Source organism: Lathyrus oleraceus, chromosome 4 (genome assembly GCF_024323335.1).
Source record: "Lathyrus oleraceus cultivar Zhongwan6 chromosome 4, CAAS_Psat_ZW6_1.0, whole genome shotgun sequence".
Classification (NCBI taxonomy): Eukaryota; Viridiplantae; Streptophyta; class Magnoliopsida; order Fabales; family Fabaceae; genus Lathyrus; species Lathyrus oleraceus.
The window spans coordinates 249,340,117-249,359,869 of NC_066582.1; the positions used below are offsets into that span (position 1 = coordinate 249,340,117).

A 19,753-nucleotide genomic window follows, 5' to 3' on the forward strand; every position below is an offset into this window, starting at 1 on the left:
AATATTTAGATAAAAATTATTTAGATATAATATAGAATATAATAATAAATTATATAAAATAAATATAAATTAAATTAAATATTTATAATACTATTTCGATGGTCAATTTTAGTTAATTGACAATATAAATTTTGTTACCATAAATAAGTTATATAAAAGTGTTTAAATATATTTTTTTTAATATAGTACGATGTATTAAGCTTTTTTCTTTCTTTTTTCTTTATTCAATGTCTATTTAATGTATAAAAAAGAGTAAGTGTGGTTTCATAAACACGCTCAAATTGTTCTCTACAATCGTGTTTTCATGACCTCATTTCCAGTGCCACTCTTTCTCCATTGAAACAAAAAACAACAACTCCACTTTCATCATTTCTCATCACAGTTTCAATGGATCATTTATTAACCCTTGAAACACCTTCTCCTTCATCCCATGTTCCTCCTGTTAACGCTAATGTTCCTGTTCCTGTTCACGTTCCTTCTCTCACTCCCAATCTTACTATGTCTCACCAAATCCCCAACATTTCTCCCGAAAATTTTAGGCTCGCTCCACCCACAACCACCACCATGTCCACCGAAAAATCATTCCCAACCTTACTCGTCCCCAAACCCGAACCCTTTGATGATTTCTTGGCTGCCCAAGATTCACAACAACCCCATTTCTCTCCTGGTTGCGAAGAAGACGATCAATCTGATCTTTACAATGAATTCTATCGGGTTTCGCAGCTCTTCAATGCTACTTTCGGTACATCTCTCGGTCCTTTCTTTGCGACCAACGATTCTGCCAATGTTGGTCCTTCTGTTGTTGAGGATACAGGCAACAACGTTTGTAACCCAGACCTGAATCTGAATCCTAATATAGCTGTGGAATCTACGGATTCTCAGTCGTATGATAACAATAACAATGATCTAGCTATTGTTGTTGTTCCGGAGAAACAAGAACAAGAGGCCACTGCGGCAGTTGCGGTGGCTAGGAAAAGGGCTAGCCAGGTGATGGAGCTCGTGAGGGTTTCAGATCTGAGTATGAAGGAGCATATAAATTGTCGGGAGGTGATTAGGAGGACAAGGATGGTGTATGATTCCCTTCGCGTGTTGGCGAGTATTGAAGAGGAAAAGAGATTTGCTGCGGAAGTTGCTGTTATGGAGGAAGAGAGGAGAGTGGCTGAGGAAAAAAGATTGGCTGAGGAGAGGAGATTGGCGGAAGAAGTTGCGGTTATGGAGGAGGAGATGAGGATAGGTGAGGAGAAGGGTGCTGCGGCTGCAGGGGGGGAGGTGGAAACGGAAACACCGAGTGGAAAAAAGAGGCGCATCCGCATTCGTGGTGATATGAGGGCGGCAGCGTTAATGAGGAAGAGTCAGTTGTGGCTGTATCGAGATAAGAGGATAGTTGGACCGATACCTGGGGTTTATGTTGGTGATGTGTTTCTTTTTAGGATGGAGTTGTGTGTAGTTGGTTTGCATATGCAGATACAAGCTGGAATTGATTATCTACCTAAAAGTCGGTGTTCCAATGGTGAACCAATTGCTACTAGTGTGATTGTTTCGGGTGGATATGAGGATGATATGGAGTTGGATGATGGTGATGTTATAATCTACACTGGCCATGGAGGGCAGGAGAAGAACTCCTCAAGGCAAATCTGTGATCAGAAATTGGTGGGTGGAAACCTTGCTTTGGAAAGGAGTATGCATTATGGGATCGAGGTTAGGGTTATTCGCGGAATGAAGTATGAAGGGAGTGCGTCCGGTTCTGGGAAGATTTATGTTTATGATGGAGTATATAGGATTGTGGAGTGTTGGTTTGATGTAGGAAAATCTGGTTTTGGAGTTTATAAGTATAAGCTTTTGAGAATTGAGGGGCAGGCTAAGATGGGTAGTGCCGTTCTCAAAGATGCTCGGGAAATTAGGAAAAGTGGGTTGGACTTTAAGCCTATGTATTGTCTTTCCGTTGATATTTCGGACAAGAGGGAGAAGGTTCCTATTAGACTTTTTAATGACATAGATGACAGTCAGGAACCTCTTTATTATCAGTATCTCCCGAATACTAGTTTCCCGCCGTTTGTGTTTCATCAGAGTGGGAAAGCTACTGGATGTGAGTGTGTCGAAGCTTGTACTGATGGTTGTTTTTGCTCTGTGAAGAATGGAGGAGAGCATCCTTATAATCTACAGGGGTTGCTTGTGAGAGGAAAGCCTTTGATTTTCGAATGTGGCCCTTTTTGCTCATGTCCTCCCAATTGTCGTAATCGTGTTGCGCAAAAGGGGCTCAAATATAGGTTGGAAGTGTTTAGGTCTACACAGACAGGTTGGGGAGTTAGGTCTCTGGACCTTATTCAGGCCGGAGCATTTATCTGCGAGTATACGGGGGTTGTTTTGACTAGAGAGCAAGCACAAATTTTAACAATGAACGGTGATTCGTTGATATATCCTAATCGGTTTTCAGATAGATGGGCAGAATGGGGGGATTTATCTCAGATATACACTGAATATGCGCGTCCGTCCTATCCATCCATTCCTCCTCTAGATTTTTCTCTGGATGTGTCAACAATGAGAAATGTTGCTTGCTATATGAGCCATAGTTCAAGTCCAAATGTATTTGTTCAGTTTGTTCTGTATGATCACAACAATTTGATGTTTCCTCATGTTATGCTATATGCAATTGAGAACATCCCTCCAATGAGAGAGCTAAGCATTGATTATGGCGTTGCTGATGAGTGGACGGGAAAACTCTCTATATGTATGTAACTATCATTTGAAAGGTTGCTGAAGCCAAGTTTTCCCCCTGGAAAGCTGAAGTAAATCCTAATTCTATCAATAAACTTTTCTATTGTCGCCATTTTTTTCTGTGTCTTCTTATTTGGTAGTTTGTGCTGTCTCTAATATAAGCTTTATGATGGTGATGATGATGATGATGATGAGTTACAGGTATAAAAGTATTGTGATACTTCAAACAACCAGGTGTAATTTGGATTCTGATAAAATTATTTTAGTTAGGCTGATGTTACCCGTGTCTAATTTTCCATACAGATTAGAATCATGGTTGCTCTCTTGTCACTGTTGTTAATCAGGAATTGCAAAAAAAAATACTTTGTTCAAATTCTGCTATGCCATAGTGCTATAGCACCACTACATAACATCACTTTGTACTAATTAGAGTATCACGGAACAACAGTGTTTTGTTCAAATACCGCATGCCATTGCTGTTATTTGGCAACATTGAGAAGTCTCGTATATGAGCCTTTTATGTAGTTTGTGCCAGAGTTATCAATCCCGAGGAATAGCGGTGCTACCGCTACGGCATAGCAGTTCACGTCTCAGTTTGAGATTGCGGTGGCCAGCCGCTACGGCATAACAGTTCACGTCTCAGTTTGAGATTGCGGCCGCTTTTTGGCTTGGAGCGGGTCGCAGGACAGAGCTCTTCTCGGCCCAAAGCGGGTTTCAACCTGCTATCTCTTTTGAATGCGAAAAGCCATATTTATCCTTTAAAAAAAAACAATGGAGCAGTTTTTCTGAAATTTCAACCCGTTTGCCCTAACTCAGAAAATAGAGTATCCATCTTTTCACTTTCGCACGGGTTTCACTTCAGGTCTCATCGCTTTCAGTTCCACCCTTAACTCATAAAACTCTCTTCTTCTCACTCGGCCGATTCCTCTTTTCTTACGTTGGTTTTCGAAAGTTCTTCTTACTTCTTTCTTTTCTTCGTCTTTCTTTCTTCTTCTATCGTTTCTCTTATTTCTTTTCTTCTTCTTTCTTTACTCTTCTCACTTTCTTCTGTTTTTGTTTTTCTTTCTTTACTCTTCATACCGTCCTCTGTTTTTTTTTTATAAATAATAATAATTTGATAACTCTGTTTTCTTCTTCTTTTATTTGTCGACAATGACATCATCTTCTATGATTGTTTGAATTTTAGTATAAGTTGTGATGTTTTCAATGTTTGTTTGAATTTTAATATAAGATGTGATGTTTTGAATTTGATTAGGACTCGTTGAATTTGATTAAGAGTTTTTGATTAAGTCTTGTGTTGTGCATGTCAGTGAAATAGCAACAGTTAAAGAGAGATGAGAGATGCACGGAAATGTTTTCAGAAATAGAACATTATGGCAGAAGTTGATTCATATAATTGAACTCTTAACTTAGTAATAAATACTGAACTATTTTTTTTGGGTTTCATATGCAGGCTTGCCATGATTTTTAGAAGGCTTTTCAACCTTACCCAATTCGGGAAATGCGGAAGTGCTTGCTAAATGAAATGTTATGTCATGGTATCCAAAATCACTTAATAAACTATTCTATCATCCTCCTTTTGTCTAACTCCTGCTGGCTAGAGTACATGCATTTTTCTGCGCGGTGATGAAGATCAGGAATTGGAGTTTGAGTTTCATCATGTATGCTTAATCTTGTACAATTAAGTACTTTGTTGATCCTGCTCTTGGGCTAAGCATTTACAAGTCTTAGCACCATATTTGTAAGCATGTAGCTATGATGTTGTTAACTTTTGCCTTTGTATATAGTGTAAGTTCAGAGCTTGTACAGGGATGATTATTAGTGGTTGGTGATTAAGGATATAGTGCATCATTTTCAATGGTTTGTAAACAACTGAGTAGATGTATGATAAAGCAGAGCTCACAGAGACTATTGAATTTGCGATAGTTGTTTACTTCTGATACAGGTCAGTTGTGTTAATATACTCGGTGTCTGTTTGGATTTAAGGTGAGATTGCCATTTCTTATGTCCCAAACAGTGTTATTAAATATCCGCAATTGCAATGCTATGGTGGATATACATGACGGTTTTTGGGCTCGCAGCAATAGTATATATCGACTGACATTGCGGATTTTTCTGCCATAATCCGTTATAACAGCACAACAGCACATGACCAGATTTTGGCTCTGTCATGGACCACCATCTGTCATGGACAACACTGGTCTCACTGCACAAGCTACGACTAGTAACTTCATATTGGATACTCATATTGGATACATGGCGGCTTTTTTAATTTTTAATAATATATATTATAAGATAATAAAAATAATTTTTATTTTTATTATTTTTTAATATTTTAAAAACATTTTTTTAAAAATTATTTTTTAAACATTTAATTATTTATAGTTTTTAATTTTTAGTTTTTAGAAGTAAAACAAATGGACTCATTAAATATCAAGCAGAGGGACCAAAAACGTATAGAAAATAATCTGATATTATTTTTTTAAATAGAAAATTTAGCCGCGTTCACCATTTTCCAGATAGAGCATGGTTATGACGTGTGTAACTAATGATGATACCATGTAATGCATCGATCTTCTATCTGGGTTCTCAATGGCATTTAACGTGTCGGTCCCTCTTTTATACTCCCTCAATTCCTTTTTAAATATTATTTTTTGATCTTTTACACATATCAAGAAAGATAATCATGATTGTTATTTTTTAAATAATAATTTTCATTTTACCTATAATACCTTTAATTATATATTACATTTATTTTATTTTTTCTCTCTCCCTAATAATTATATAAGGGTAATTTTGACAAAACTATATTTAATATTACCTTAAACTTTGTAAATGACAATTAAAAAAAAACAAAAATTTATCAAGAAAACGACACTTGAAAAAGAACGGAGGGAGTATTTGACACTCCATTAACTTTATAATTTTTTAAGTGTTCCTGTTTAAATTTGGAATCAAATTTGTACACAATTATTTTAAAAGATAATTCAAAAATTCCGTAACATTCAATTTTTTTTATAGTGTATTAATAATTTTCGGGTATGAATTAATACTCGGATTTTTAACATTTTTGATAAGCTTGCTATTTTATTGGTATTTTCAAAAAATATGATAGAAATTTTAATAAATATAAAATTTTTGGTAGTTCAATTTTATAAGATTTTTAATGGTTAGGATTTTGCGGACAATTTTGTATGACTGTGATTGCACCGATCGTTTTGTGTGGTCCATAATAAATTAGAAGTTGTATAAATAGGGATTATTTGTTGTTGACAAACACATCTCAAAAATGCTTCTTCCTTAATTTTTGATTAAGGCAGAAGTGCACTTCAACTGAGTTGCACCTCATGTAGAGTTCTGGCTTCTGGATGGCATGACGTCTCTCGCCACCTTGACATCCAAGTTGAATTGATTATTTCTTGATACTAAAAACAAAAAGGTAAGAAAAATTGATTTTCGTGAAGATTGGATCGATACTAATGGAAGGGTGAAATATAACCTTATTGAGTTGAAGATCGATGAAGATTTGACGATTATGTGGAGATCATTTTGTCATAGGCTAACTAGGTGGATGATCGAGTTAGATGCAAAAATTTCAATATCTATCAATGACATGATTGGGATGCTGAAACGTCCATAATTATCTGATAGTGCGTATAAAAAAAATACCAAGAGTTTTGAAATTTCCAGAAAAAATACATATAAAAATACTGGAATTTTTGAAATTTCCTGTAAGAATCTAAAGGATTGTCCCAATTTTTTTGAAATTGTTGATAAAAAATTTACCTTTCTCAAGCTCCCATTACTTCAATTCAGAATGTGAATAAAAAGAGTTAATGTTGAATAAAAGCACAAAGGCATGAAAGGAGAGATGATGTTGCAATGTACATGCCTCTAAAGCAGGGTACAATAAAGTATCAGTATCAAATATGTACTTGTACCGAATACACGTATCGTATTTGTGCTATTTTTTTTAATTATTCGGTTTTAAGTGAAATTTGTGATTTTCTAAAACATCAATATCCGTATTTTAATTTCTTTATTATTGTATTTTAACACTACTTTTGATTTTTTTTTTATAGTGATGTTATGTTTTGAACCACCTAAAACTTTAATTCTTTATTTATACATTTTATAAAAAAACTCTCATCTTTTATTAACATATCCGTACTTTAATATCTTTTAAAAATATCATATTTCGTACTGGTATCCGCATTGGATACCATACCCGCACATATGCATCACAGGTAAATGCCAATGAAGAGGTTGATGAAGTTGTCGGGTGGACCTTGGATGATGGATGCATGACAAAAAGAAGATGGAAATGTTGTTACTTGTGTCTCGTTTCATTTTTTCGTAAAAAAAGGACAAATACCTCTGTTCTAAGCTCTAGATTGATCTAGTGGTCTTTAAGCATTGAAAGACATACGCTAGCAACTTGTGTTTGGTTCTATCATAGTAATCCAATGAAAGAATATTAACAATTAACTTCAATGTAGTTGCATTAGAGTATCCAAAATATGTATGAATGTATATCGACTAATGTGCGAACACATGGTGAAGACGAATGATTTTACAATAGGATTGCATCAAGGTTCAACCCTAAGCTCATACCATTTTACTTTATTTTTTGATGTAGTCATGAAGCACATCTAAGAGCTAGCACCGAGTGTCATACCCTAATTTTTAACCCTAAGATCCCACATATCATTTGCATCATTTTCACACAAATAAGGTCACATCTTGGTCCTTCCCCTTATCCATCTTTGAGTTTGCTTTTTGTAGAGATCACCAAGCACCTCTTTGTTGATGTTTTATCTTTGTGTTTACATGATTAATTGCTTATCTAACCACTAATCAAAATATAAAAAAAATGTGTTTTATTAAGTTTATGTTGCAAGATAGGGCTTTTCAATCAAGAGCATCTCAAAGTTTTGTGGCTTACTTCTCAAGGAAAGTCAAAGGTTCATGTGTTTATTTTCATGCCTTCTTCAACAAGCAACTTCAAGATTTAAGCAATTTAATCAATAGGAAATCAATGATACCTTATTTTGAGTTCATATGATCACCCATGTGCTTTGAAATGCAAGAAAAGTCAAAGTAAACAAGCTTGTTCCAAAGGGGTTTGACCAAAAAGTCAATATTTTGAAGTCAAGGTTCCAAGGATCACAACTCATTCAAATATCAACATCTTTGAATGTTTATTTTTGCATATAAGTCTTACCAGCATCCTCTACAACTTCTCTTTACATGACAAGAGCCAATTATGCTTGGAGGATCATCAAAAGTTTGAAGATATTATAGGTCATTTGTGGATTTAGTGAAATTTGACCTATTTTCAAGTGATTTTTTTCCAACTTTCAAAGATCACAACTTCAACATATGAGGCTGATTCTTTTTGCACAATGTCATTTGTGATGTCCTCTACAAGTTTGCTTCAAGGACAAGGTCAGAATATGCTTGGAAGACCATAGAATTCATTGAAACATTACAGGTCATTTTCAGCCATGAAGCACTCAAATTTTTCTAAGTTATCTGATCAGTTTTTCATGCCAACTTCAACATGACATAACTTTGTGCTCAAGCATCCAAATGCAATATTTATTGGCATATTGTAACCATTTCCATAATGTTAACGCATTGCAAAAAGAATGAGATCAAAAAGCCTCATGAGTAGGGTGCCCCATTGGGTTGAACATGTTGACTTGTAATTGAAGAAATTGCCATTGCTTGAGTTTTGAACTTCACTAATCTCAATTCCAAGCTAAATTAACATGTGTTTTGGACCTAAACATGTTTAAACAAGTCTCCAAATGTTAATTGACCCTTAAAACACATCATTTGGTTGAGTTTTGAGGAGTTTCAAGTCACACTTTTCTCACACTTGAATCAAATTCATTTTGCATGAATTATGCATCATTTCACACGTATTTGGATCCAATCACATTTCCTATAAATAGAGGAAGCTATTGCATTAATTTTCAAGCTTTGGAGAGCCAAGAAATCCCTGCTGCAACTTGAAATTTTTTCAGAAAATTCAACTATCGTGTTTTGAGTTTCAGCTTGTTTCAATCCAATTTCTTGATTCCATTAGCACCTTCAGCATCCTCTGAAACTTTTGCAACAACTCCCAAGCTCTGAGACCTTCTGAAGTGCTCTAACCAGATTGAACTTCATCAAATTCTGATCACCATTTGGACAAGTTTATATAAATGAATTTGGAGCATGAGGTTGAATTCAGGATGAGAAGAGGATCACAATAGGGGGTGGTCTCGTGTTCTGAATTTACCAAATGATGAAACTCCGGTGAGAGCTCACCGAAGAAGACGACCATAGTTTTCTTCGGTTGTCTGAGTTTGGTCAGACACGTTGGAGGAAAAAAATGTTCTAATTGGTTGGATTTGAATTGGATCCTGTGTTTTGCTTGCAACGTGTTCCACCGTGTTCTCTAACATATGGAGTGTTGGATCTGCCACGTCAATTAATGAGGGTGATCCAACGCTTCATGTTTTTTCTGATTTTAATTATTTTTCTTTTATTATTTTTAATTGCTTTTTCTTTTAAAATTCATAATAATTTCATCTTTTATCCAAAAAATCTCAAAATAGTTTCTAAAATTCTATTTTGTTTTTCTTCATCTGATACCTATTTTTTCACATTTTATTTCACTGATTTTCTATTTATTTTATTATGAATTTTCTCTTTTCTTCTTTGTTTTAATTGGATTAAAAATACTTTTCTGCAATTTTAAATTCTGGAAAAATTATTATATGCTTCTTATTTCATTTCCAACCTTCCATAATTTTCTTGGCTATTTATTTGGTGTTTTGAAGGACTTTATGGACTTTCCATTTTATTTCTATTTTAAAATTCATTTAAAAATACTTTTGGTGCATTTTTATTTCATTTAATTGCATTTTATATTTGTGTGACCTTTGTGAACTTCTGTTGGCCTTGGATCACAATGGTTTGGACTTCAAGTATCATCAAATTCAATGGATCTTGGGTGTTGATATGGTGAAAACCCTAATCCACCAAAATGGATGATTTATTTTGATGAAGACTTGATCAAACTTTTGGTCCAATTTGGGTGTGACTTCTCTTGTTTCTTTCTTCTTCATCTCCTTATTTTTCCTTTGATCAATCAGATGGTTTGCGCCCATCTTGTTCATGTTGTATGGATTGGTACTTGATGAACTTTCATCATTTCAAATCTACCTTCTAAGTGATCATAGATTAATTAAGGTACTTTGGATTTATGCATAAGTTTATCCTAAGTGTCATGAAGTGTGGATTGAAGTAATAGACCATCCTCTTAGCCTTTGTGCTTGATCATCCTCTTTCTTTCTTTTTTGTATGGCATGCCTTTAGGAGAATGATTTACATATCATTTCTCTAGCATGTATTAACACAAACATTATTATTGACCGACCTCAGATAGTTGTGACTTCTACATAAGTCCAATTACGATTGCTTAACATAGCGCTAAATTTGCCCAAAAAGCAAATGCATTTTTATAAGTGAGATTGTAACTCTCTTACTCCTCATGGTATTGTGTGAAAATGTTGCTCCTTTTCCATTTGTGAGAGCTAGTGGCATACTTGTTAATTTTATCCAAGTTGGAGCCCTTCTCATAAATGACATATAGGTTCATATTTTCGTGCTTGTGAGTCGATAGGTGAGTGCTCTCCAAAAAATGACCAAACCATCTTTCATCTTTGATTACTAACATACTTTAATAACATTTTATTATACTAACTTTTACTTCAAATGTCATTTACTTTATGCTTTTATTTTATGTCATTTACTTTATGCTTTTTATCTTTGTGCCATTTACTTTATACTTTATGTTAGCATCCCATATCATATTATTTATGATTTTGTCATTTGTTCTTTGTCCATTTGGACTTTACTTTCATATCATTGTAAAGAAGACATTAATAAAAAAAAACCTAAAAAAGAAACTTGGTTATCCTGATTCATGGATTTGTGGTTACTATCCTTGGCATCATTGTGGAGTTATGGACTTAGAACTAGGATCTTGACCTTTGCTTTGGGACTTGTGATTTGAGACCCTAGAACTCATTTGGTACCTTTGACTTTGAGTTTCTTTTGAAGACTTGGCATGGTTATTTTGGTTTCATCTGCTACACGGATTATTATTTGCTTATTTTGGCTTGCTTGAGGCTTAATCCAACAGAGGGAATTCTTGCTTGACTTATGCCATAAAGCTGGCTATTTCTTGGTTAGGTCTTTCCTCCCTAGCTTTTACTTTATGATTTTTATCTTTATGCCATTTACTTTATACTTTATGTTAGCATCCCATATCATATTATTTGTGATTTTGTCATTTGTTCTTTGTCCATTTGGACTTTACTTTCATATCATTGTAAAGAAGATATTAATAAAAAAAACTAAAAAAGAAACTTAGTTATCCTGATTCATGGACTTGTGGTTACTATCCTTGGCATCATTGTGGAGTTATGGACTTATAATTAGGATTTTGATCTTTGCTTTGGGACTTGTGATTTGAGACCCTAGAACTCATCTGGTACCTTTGACTTTGGGTTTCTTTTGAAGACTAATGGTTATTTTGGTTTCATCTGCTACACGGATTATTATTTGCTTATTTTGGCTTGCTTGAGGCTTAATCTAAATGAGGAAATTCTTGATTGACTTATGCCATAAAGCCTTCTATTTCTTGGTTAGATCTTTCCTCCATAGCTTTTACTTTATGCTTTAAGATAGTCTCTTCTTCTCCTTCTTCTTTAATTTTCAAAATCTTCTCTCTTTTTTAAAACCTTCTTGTTTTTTAAACTTGAACCATTTTCCCAAAAAACCTTGACTTTTGTCAAGTGATTTTCAAAACTTCTTCCTTAATAAATACTAATCCATCTTAAGCATATTGAGACCAATTTCAAAAGACTTAAAAAATGCATAACTCACTCAAATCATTTTGGTGCCCTTTGTGCACTTTTCCTTTTAAAACTTTTTTCAAGGCATTAGACATAAGTCATTTCCATAGTTGAGATATAATTCTCCTATATCCATAATATTGATGATAATTATTTTCCATTTAAGAGAGATAGTGGCATACTTTATGATCTTTATCCAAGGTTGAGCCCTTCTCATGATGATGCAAAGTTCTCATACTTATGGGTGACTAGTTAGTATTCTCCTTACAATGACAAAATGTCTTTCCATAAAAATGAATGAATCAAAACAAACATCTTTGTTATTTTTACCACGAACTACGAGGTTTTGATCCTCCATTGCACTTTATTGATACGTAGGCATGAGACTTCAAAAGTCTTGGCAAACACAAAAAATAAGAAAAATATACTTCTTTCCCTATCTCTCCAATCTTTTGCAAACAACACCCTTTTCAAATCAAAGTGTACATATTTTCAAAGAGGTTCCCATGGAGTACCATGGATGTTTAGGGTGCTAACACCTTCCATTTGCATAACTAACCCCTGTACTCTTATCTCTTTTATTAGTTTTGTTTTAAAAATTTCTTCGGGTTTTGTTCGTACTTTTTCCCTTTTCCTTTGGAAACAATAAAAGCGCGGTGACGACTCTTGCTTTGCAAATTAAGTTAATCGATAACTTAATCTCAAAGTTCTTACTGCTACCCCGAGATGTATACCTTTTATAGTCCTAATTGAAGAGTCGAAGGACGATTTAAAGGAGAGGATAGAGACGAGACTTAGAAACGTATAACTTTTGCCTAAGAAAATGTAAGGTGAAGTATATGGAATGTAATTTCATCGTAAGGAGAATTATTTCTAGCATATAGGTGAAAATTGGAGATCATATCATCTCAGAAGTCATTCATTTTAAATATCTTGGATTCGTAGTACAAAATGATTGAGAAATAGAAAGGTAAACCATAAAATTCAAGCTGAGTAGTTGAAGTGAAGGAAGACCTCAGAAGTATTACGTGACACAAGTACTTCTCAAGATGAATGAAATTTTTTATTGAACAATAGTAATACCTGCAATATTATACGACAAAGAATATTGGACAGTTAAAAATTAACACAAGAATAAAGTAAGTGAAACATATATGATGGTGCTGTGTTGGATGCATGATAAGACTAGACGATATAAGATTAGAAATTACAATATTAGATAGAATGTTAGGGTATCACCTATAGTAGAAAAAATCGTGAAAAATAGACTTAAGTGGTTGTGGCATGTAGAGAGAAGACATGTAGATTTTATTATAAGAAGAGTATATCAAATAGAGAGGAGTCAACAAACTAGAGGTAGATGAAGATCTAGAAAAATTATAAGAGAAACTATTACGAAAGATCTCGAAATTAACAAATTGGATAGAAGCATGATCTTGGATAGAATATTATGGCAGAATGTAATCCATGTAGTCAATCCCACTTAGAAGGATAAAACTTGGTTGTCGTTATTGTTGTAGTTTCATAGCAATATGTTAAACCAATTAAAAAAAAGAAAGCCATTTCAATCATAAGCAATCTACTTATGGTATTTGACCATAGGTGTACTTTATGGTTCACAAAAAGATGCGAATTAAAATTTAATAGTGAATCTTATTGAAAATCTAGATGTTTGTTCGTTACGGTTCGACGACAGGGGTGTATCTGCAAACACTCTGACATCTATGTCAGTGACGATCAAAAGTGAGAGATATTTAGGGTTAGGATATTATGTATTTCATATGGGGCCTTCGTTATCCTTTTATAGTAGGGTTATATGGTTTTTTAGGGCCCTAAAATCTTATGTTTAGTAAATATGTATGAGAGGACAAATGTCATAGGGTCATGCAAGTACGGTCCAAGAGTTCTAACTCTTCTTATTGCTCCAATCAAGTGTCCTTCTAAGGAAAACCCATATTAAGTTTTGCGATACTATAACCTTCTTTGTGGATAACTACATTGAAAGAGTGACATCAACGGTATGATGTTAGTAAAGTAATATCAGTTATATGTTATATTTGATATGAGTCTCCTTAGAAATCTCGTTGGCTTTACTTATTTGCGTTACTAGGGCTGAATCACGCTAATAGATCCGTAAGTGCACAGAAATATCGTTTGTAATATAAAAAATGTGGAACCCATAAAGATCAATGTCAACCTATCGTTAACTATTGTTACTATGTAAATCTAATTCTATGAATGATTGTTTTTGTTTACAAAAGAAAAGAAGTAAGCTATTTTGAAATGAATTATAAAACGAGAGACAAAATGTGGCTCTCGTCAACTGTTAGCGCTCGCAAAGTCGTTAATTATAATTAATATGAGACAATATTTTCTAATAGAAAAAATAATTAATTTTTAAGGAACCGTTCGATTTCGCGTAACCAAAACCGATTTTTAACATGTATTATAATTGTCCGCTTTCGTGTGTCCAACATGTTACAGTGCAAAAATATTTTTTGGAAATTAATTGCATTTAAGTACTTGAAAATTTTCTTAAGGTAGAAAAATTAATTTAAAGATATTGTAGGCTTTCGCTCGTCTCGTATCAGATTTTAAGTGTATACACGCACGCTTTCGCGTGTTTGTTTATGCTATTAAAATCACCTTTTTTAAAACTTAATTTTCCCTAATCAACTAAAAAATGCTTTCACAGTGTTAATAATTGAAAACTCAATTTTTCCTATGCTCAGATAAAGGTTATGTTCTTTCGAATTAGAATCGATATCTCTACGTTTCTGCTTTCGCAGTAAACATTTATGTTAAAAACAGGAAATAATTCAGGCCAATAAACAATTCCCAATTAATTATAATATTTACGACTTAATGTGAGCATCGTTGATACGATGGCCCTCACATTCCAGGCTCAATAGAATTAATCGGGCATTCTATTAACGTAACATATACTATAAATTAAATTCATACAAAACATACTTAATATAATAATAATAATAAATAGGCACATGCAAGTAGTCCAAAGCAAAAAGAAGTAAAGAAAATGTATGGAACATGTAAAAGAAGAATACATAATAATATATTAAGAATGCTCCAAACTGGTACATAGAACTGTTGAATAAAAATTCTAGAAAGACTATGCCGGCAAGATTGAAGTACGAACGATCAATAAACAGACAGGAAATCTCTAAATTCTAAATAAAACTTGCGACAACTCCTCAATGTGAGAAAGTTACTGCTTTTACAAAAGTAATTTTCCGCCTAAAAATAATTCTCAAAAACTTTGATGCTGAATTCTAAACTTAAAGGTCTTATTTATAATGTCTAAATTCATACTGGAGTGTCTTAGAACGTGTAGGAGAAAATGGAGATAATGGTGGAAAACCCCTTTTGTTGAGTTTGAAAATGTGGGCTAAAAATTCGGGCATTAACACCATGACGGGCGTCATGGTGATGACGACCCGTCCATCATGAGGTGGGGAGGGATGACGGACGCCATCCAGATAACAATCCATTTTTGTCGGGGCACGTCTTCTTCCATTTTTTTCCTTTTGTTGCGACGGGCTACCTCTTGACACCTCATGACGGCTGCCATGCTGGCAACAGGCCCATCATGACAGTGTAGAAAGCGTATTTTCTCCCATTTTTGTCGTTTCGCATAGAGACCCCCTACATGTAAAATATCTAAAATATTCACAAACTACCAACATAAAACCATAAAAAGGAATAGAAAATGACACAAAAGTGCAAGTGAATCGAGTCGGAAATGTGATGCATTTCTGAGTTATCACACGCCATGATACCTAATTCTTTTGAATCATTGAAATATGTAGATTATTAAGGGAATTATATAGTATCTGTTATATGGATTTGACGGTCTATAAACATTGCTTCCTAGAAAGGAAAATCACTTTATTGGATCAAAATAGATTGGGATTTGGGCCAAATCAAAAGAGTAGCCCTTTAAGTCGGTGTTGACGGAGTTAAGTCGTGGTTTTCTTAAAAGCCCTCGACTAGCGGACATATCTTAGAGTCACAAGTCCTAGATTGATCTTATTAGGGTTCCTTATGGGTGTATGTGTCTATCTCTAGAACAACCTTATACACAAAAAACTTTTGAACGAACAGTTCTTTCATTTATTGTTGAGTCTGTTGTCCCTGTCCTTTTTTCTTTTCTAGCAAGGAGGCTATTTATTAGTTGATTCTCGACTTTTGGTGTTCTTTTGTGATGTCATGTAGATAGTAGGCCCGAGGCAAGAAATTCCAGATTGATGGTGCATTTAATATTCCCCCCCCCCCCCCCCCCCCCCCAAATTTGAGGCATGATAACTACGGTGTGGGGAATCACCGTGTGATGATTTACAACATGAGAAATGTTTCCTCGGTGAAGCAATATGACATTTAATTATTAGTTTCTAATGTTTTTTCTGAGTTTTGAGGTTTTGTTTTAATCTTTAGGGCTTCTTGGTTATAAAAGCCTCTATAAATATAAGGATTTTTCTTCTTACTTTCTTTATCTCTCTCCTCCATTTCAAAACATTGATTCTTATGTCTTCTTATTTTCTAGGTAGTTTCTATGAAATCGCATTCTTTCTTATCGCTTAGTTACTTAGTATTTAGTGCTTCCAACTCCTCAATATTGTTGTCATCCTTTCCCCGAGATCTCTATATTGGTGTATTTATCTTCTTCTTTACTTGTTTGGTTCCTTTATGTCGCAGGAGCTTCCACCATCGATCAGTATCCAGGATATGTCGGAGTGGTCGACCATGGAAGTTATGACTAAAGGAAAGATATCATTCGGGGTTCCCCCGACTTTCTCGCTATCCCAGAAACTGAACATTAGTTTATCTGGGGTCTTGGCTAAGGCGCATCCTTCTTTCTTATGGACATCCATCATTTCTACAGTTTTCCTCTTAATCGTCCCCTTTGATGGGATGTTTACTTGGGTTGTAATTCTAGTAATGGTCGCAATATCTTGACATTTCCCCTTACTTTCTCCTTTATCTTCACTTCTAGTCCCTTCATCATTAGTCACGACATTAACAACCTTGGATGGTGACTTGTTCTTTGGAGATTCTTCTTGGAGCCTCTTATGGCCTTTGGTATATTAAGACAAGCAATCCCTTTTAATCAAACCTTCGATGGAATCCTTCTGTTGGATGAAATCATTGGTAGTGTGGTTGTAGTTATTGTGAAACCGATAATATTTTGTCTTGTCGGTCTTGGAAGATTCTCTAATAGGGGGGGGGGGGGTTGGTCATGGCCTTTCGGAATTCGATGATAGCATACTCTTGGTATATCTTCTCTCGAGAAGTGTTCAGAGGAGTTTACATGTCATATCTACCACGAGTTCCACGGTCGGATTCCTCTACTATCCTATTAGAATATTTCTCGGATGGCCGGTTGGAACCTCCATTTGCGACTGACTAGTTATCATCCCAAATTCTTGTTTGTACCAAATTTTTCTGTATCAAAGCAGGAAATAATTTTGCATAGGACATCATAATTGGGTCAAATTGTGTTGGTCTTTGGATATGGTTCTGTTGATTCTGTTGATGAGTACATTGTTGAAAACATGGTTGATAACCATGATACTGCTAAGATCTTTTGCCAACATATTCACTCTCCCTTTTATAGTTCCTGCTTTTCCTAATGAGTTTTCAGACGCACTTCCTCATCGAGGTACCGCTTCACCTGTCAGCTTATATCACACTCTCACCAAGTCTCTTGGGGTTAAAGTGTTTTCACTCCTAATTCATAATATGCAATATCAACTCATAAGTTTGAATAGTTTTTCCTTTCATATCAACTACACATAACACACACTTTTGAGGTCTTTCGGGTTGTAACGGGGCTTGGGTTATGGTGTGGATATTCCAAACAAAACGGGAAACAAGTGGTTTTTGGTTCAGAGTCAATGTTACTATTATTTTCACTGTGTTTGTTCATTTTCCTTCTTTTCCACTATTTTTTTATTGCTCTGGTTTTTCTTTGCTATTCTTATTTTTCAACCAAGTGCCCTTCTTTGTCCATTGCTTATTTTGAACCTTCGAGTTTATTTTCTTTTCTCTTTTTTTTTCTCTCTCTCTCGATGATTCTCTTTTTTTTTCCGCACTCACCTTGGCTTTTGAAAGTTATGGGGTTTTACCCCAAACTTAGAATTTTAACATAGCTTAATAATATCAACTTGACTCTGAACAGGGTAAGTAAGTATTTTAGGTCATAGGTTACATTTATGTGGTTAGAAAAAAAATAAAGGGTATAGGCTCAAATGGTGTTAACAAGGGATAACATTAACGGGATGGCTGGAAAGGCTCAAGGCTATAATCAAACAACGTGCCTCAATGTATGTATACATGCAGTGAAATTCCCAGAGAACCTGCGCAAAGTCAGAGTGATAAAGACATACCTGAATATCGCTCATGATGACAAATGTGTTTGGCTTTTTATACACTCACCATGTTAGGTAAAGCTTGACAACATCCACAGTACTTCGAGTATGATGTGGCTTCTTACTCAACTCGGAACACACAGAGAACCTACGTTAGTTGAGTTTTAGAAGTTGTGTCCGATCTTTTCTTAAGCAGTATCGACTTTCTGGGTAGATCCTTCACAACAAGCAACCGTAAATGGAGTGATCCTTTCTTCCACTACCACCCATGGTCATCACTTAATCCAACAGTACACCAAGACCGTGAAATACATGCAACACATGATACCTGATAGTAAAAATAAACCAAATGTGAAATGGTAAAAATTAAAATTGGGAAATAATCACAAAAATAAATGCAAAAAGCATAGTAAAACCTCCCTCACACTTGAACTAAACATTGGCCTCAATGTTTTCGAACAAGATAGAAGGAGGGTGACTCATATTGCCCTACTGAGGGGGCTGGATCGAGAAGTGCGACATGAACACACGAAATGAAGGAGAATTGCGATCCAAAACCCAACGGAAATTAAAATTTTCTCCTTTAGAGATCCTTACTGTAAGACCCCAATTTTGGCCCTAAGATCCCTCATGGTCCATATCATACATATCATGGCCTCAAGGATCATTGCATGCCCTAGCTTCCCTCCTAGTGGTGAGTTGCCTTGTGAGTTTGGTTCTTGATCACCAAGCATGTATTGAATTTGTATATCATTGCTTTCCATATGTTTACTAACCAAAAAGTACAAAAATATTGTCATCTAACCATGTTACTTGCAGCTGAAGCAATCATCAGTCAAATAGTCAAATCAGTCATTAAACAGTGGATGGTGGCCATTCTTGAAGAATTTGGGCATCATGATCAATAATCAAGAGTTCATATATGTTGTGATATCATTTGGAATCAAGATCTCAAGTGATTAGGGTTTGGAATTCATCAGAAGATGGTTCAGTCAAGCAAAACCCTAGAAAGTCAACCCTTGGTCAACTGTACATTTAATCAGTGATTTGATGGTGGGAATTGGTGAGAGAGCTCATTCATGTCCACATAGGCCTCATATATCATGTCAAATATCATCATGGAAGAATTTGAAGTCAGTCAAGAAATTTCCAAAAATAGAAAGTTGACCTGTAATTGGAATTTGCCAAAAATGGAAACTTCTTGATCCTAAACTTACATCATGATACAAGCTTCAAATGAATTTTTGCCCAACATGAAAGTTGAAGATCTTGTTCTTCCATTTCCAAAAAGTCCAAGAACACTCAATTCCCATGTATGGTTGGCAAGTTATGATCAAATCATTTTCAGAAATTTTTGAACTTCAAAAGGCCATATCTCTCAAACCATTTGGCCAAATTGGGTGGGGTTTTTTGCTACAAGTCACATTTGATGCCCTCTATCCAAATATGTCATCATCATTCACCAAAACTTCACAAATCAAAATGGCATTTTTGAACTAGCATGAATTAATTTCAAGTGAGGTTGAAAAATGAGTTTCAAATTTAAGTATTTCCAACCATTTCTACCAATTGAGATTATTCAGAAATTGTGTTTGGAAGTTGTTAGAGGCCCAATTTCGTGCAGACTGATACACCCCTTGCAAGCTTATTTGGTTTTTAGCAATTTTGTCAAAACATGTCATTTTAACCAAATTTGGATTACCACCTAAACTAATCATGATTAGAACACTAAACAGC

At 34.8% G+C, this 19,753-nt stretch overlaps 1 protein-coding gene across 1 annotated transcript; it reads left to right on the forward strand.

The window, feature by feature from the left end:
- The first annotated feature begins 260 nt into the window (after window positions 1-260).
- On the forward strand, window positions 261-4,633 carry LOC127074895 (histone-lysine N-methyltransferase family member SUVH9). Its single transcript, XM_051016303.1, has 2 exons — window positions 261-2,786; window positions 4,169-4,633. Exon 1 carries the CDS (start codon window positions 388-390, stop codon window positions 2,734-2,736), a length of 2,349 nt encoding a protein of 782 aa, XP_050872260.1. The 5' UTR covers window positions 261-387; the 3' UTR covers window positions 2,737-2,786; window positions 4,169-4,633.
- The last annotated feature ends 15,120 nt before the right edge of the window (window positions 4,634-19,753 follow it).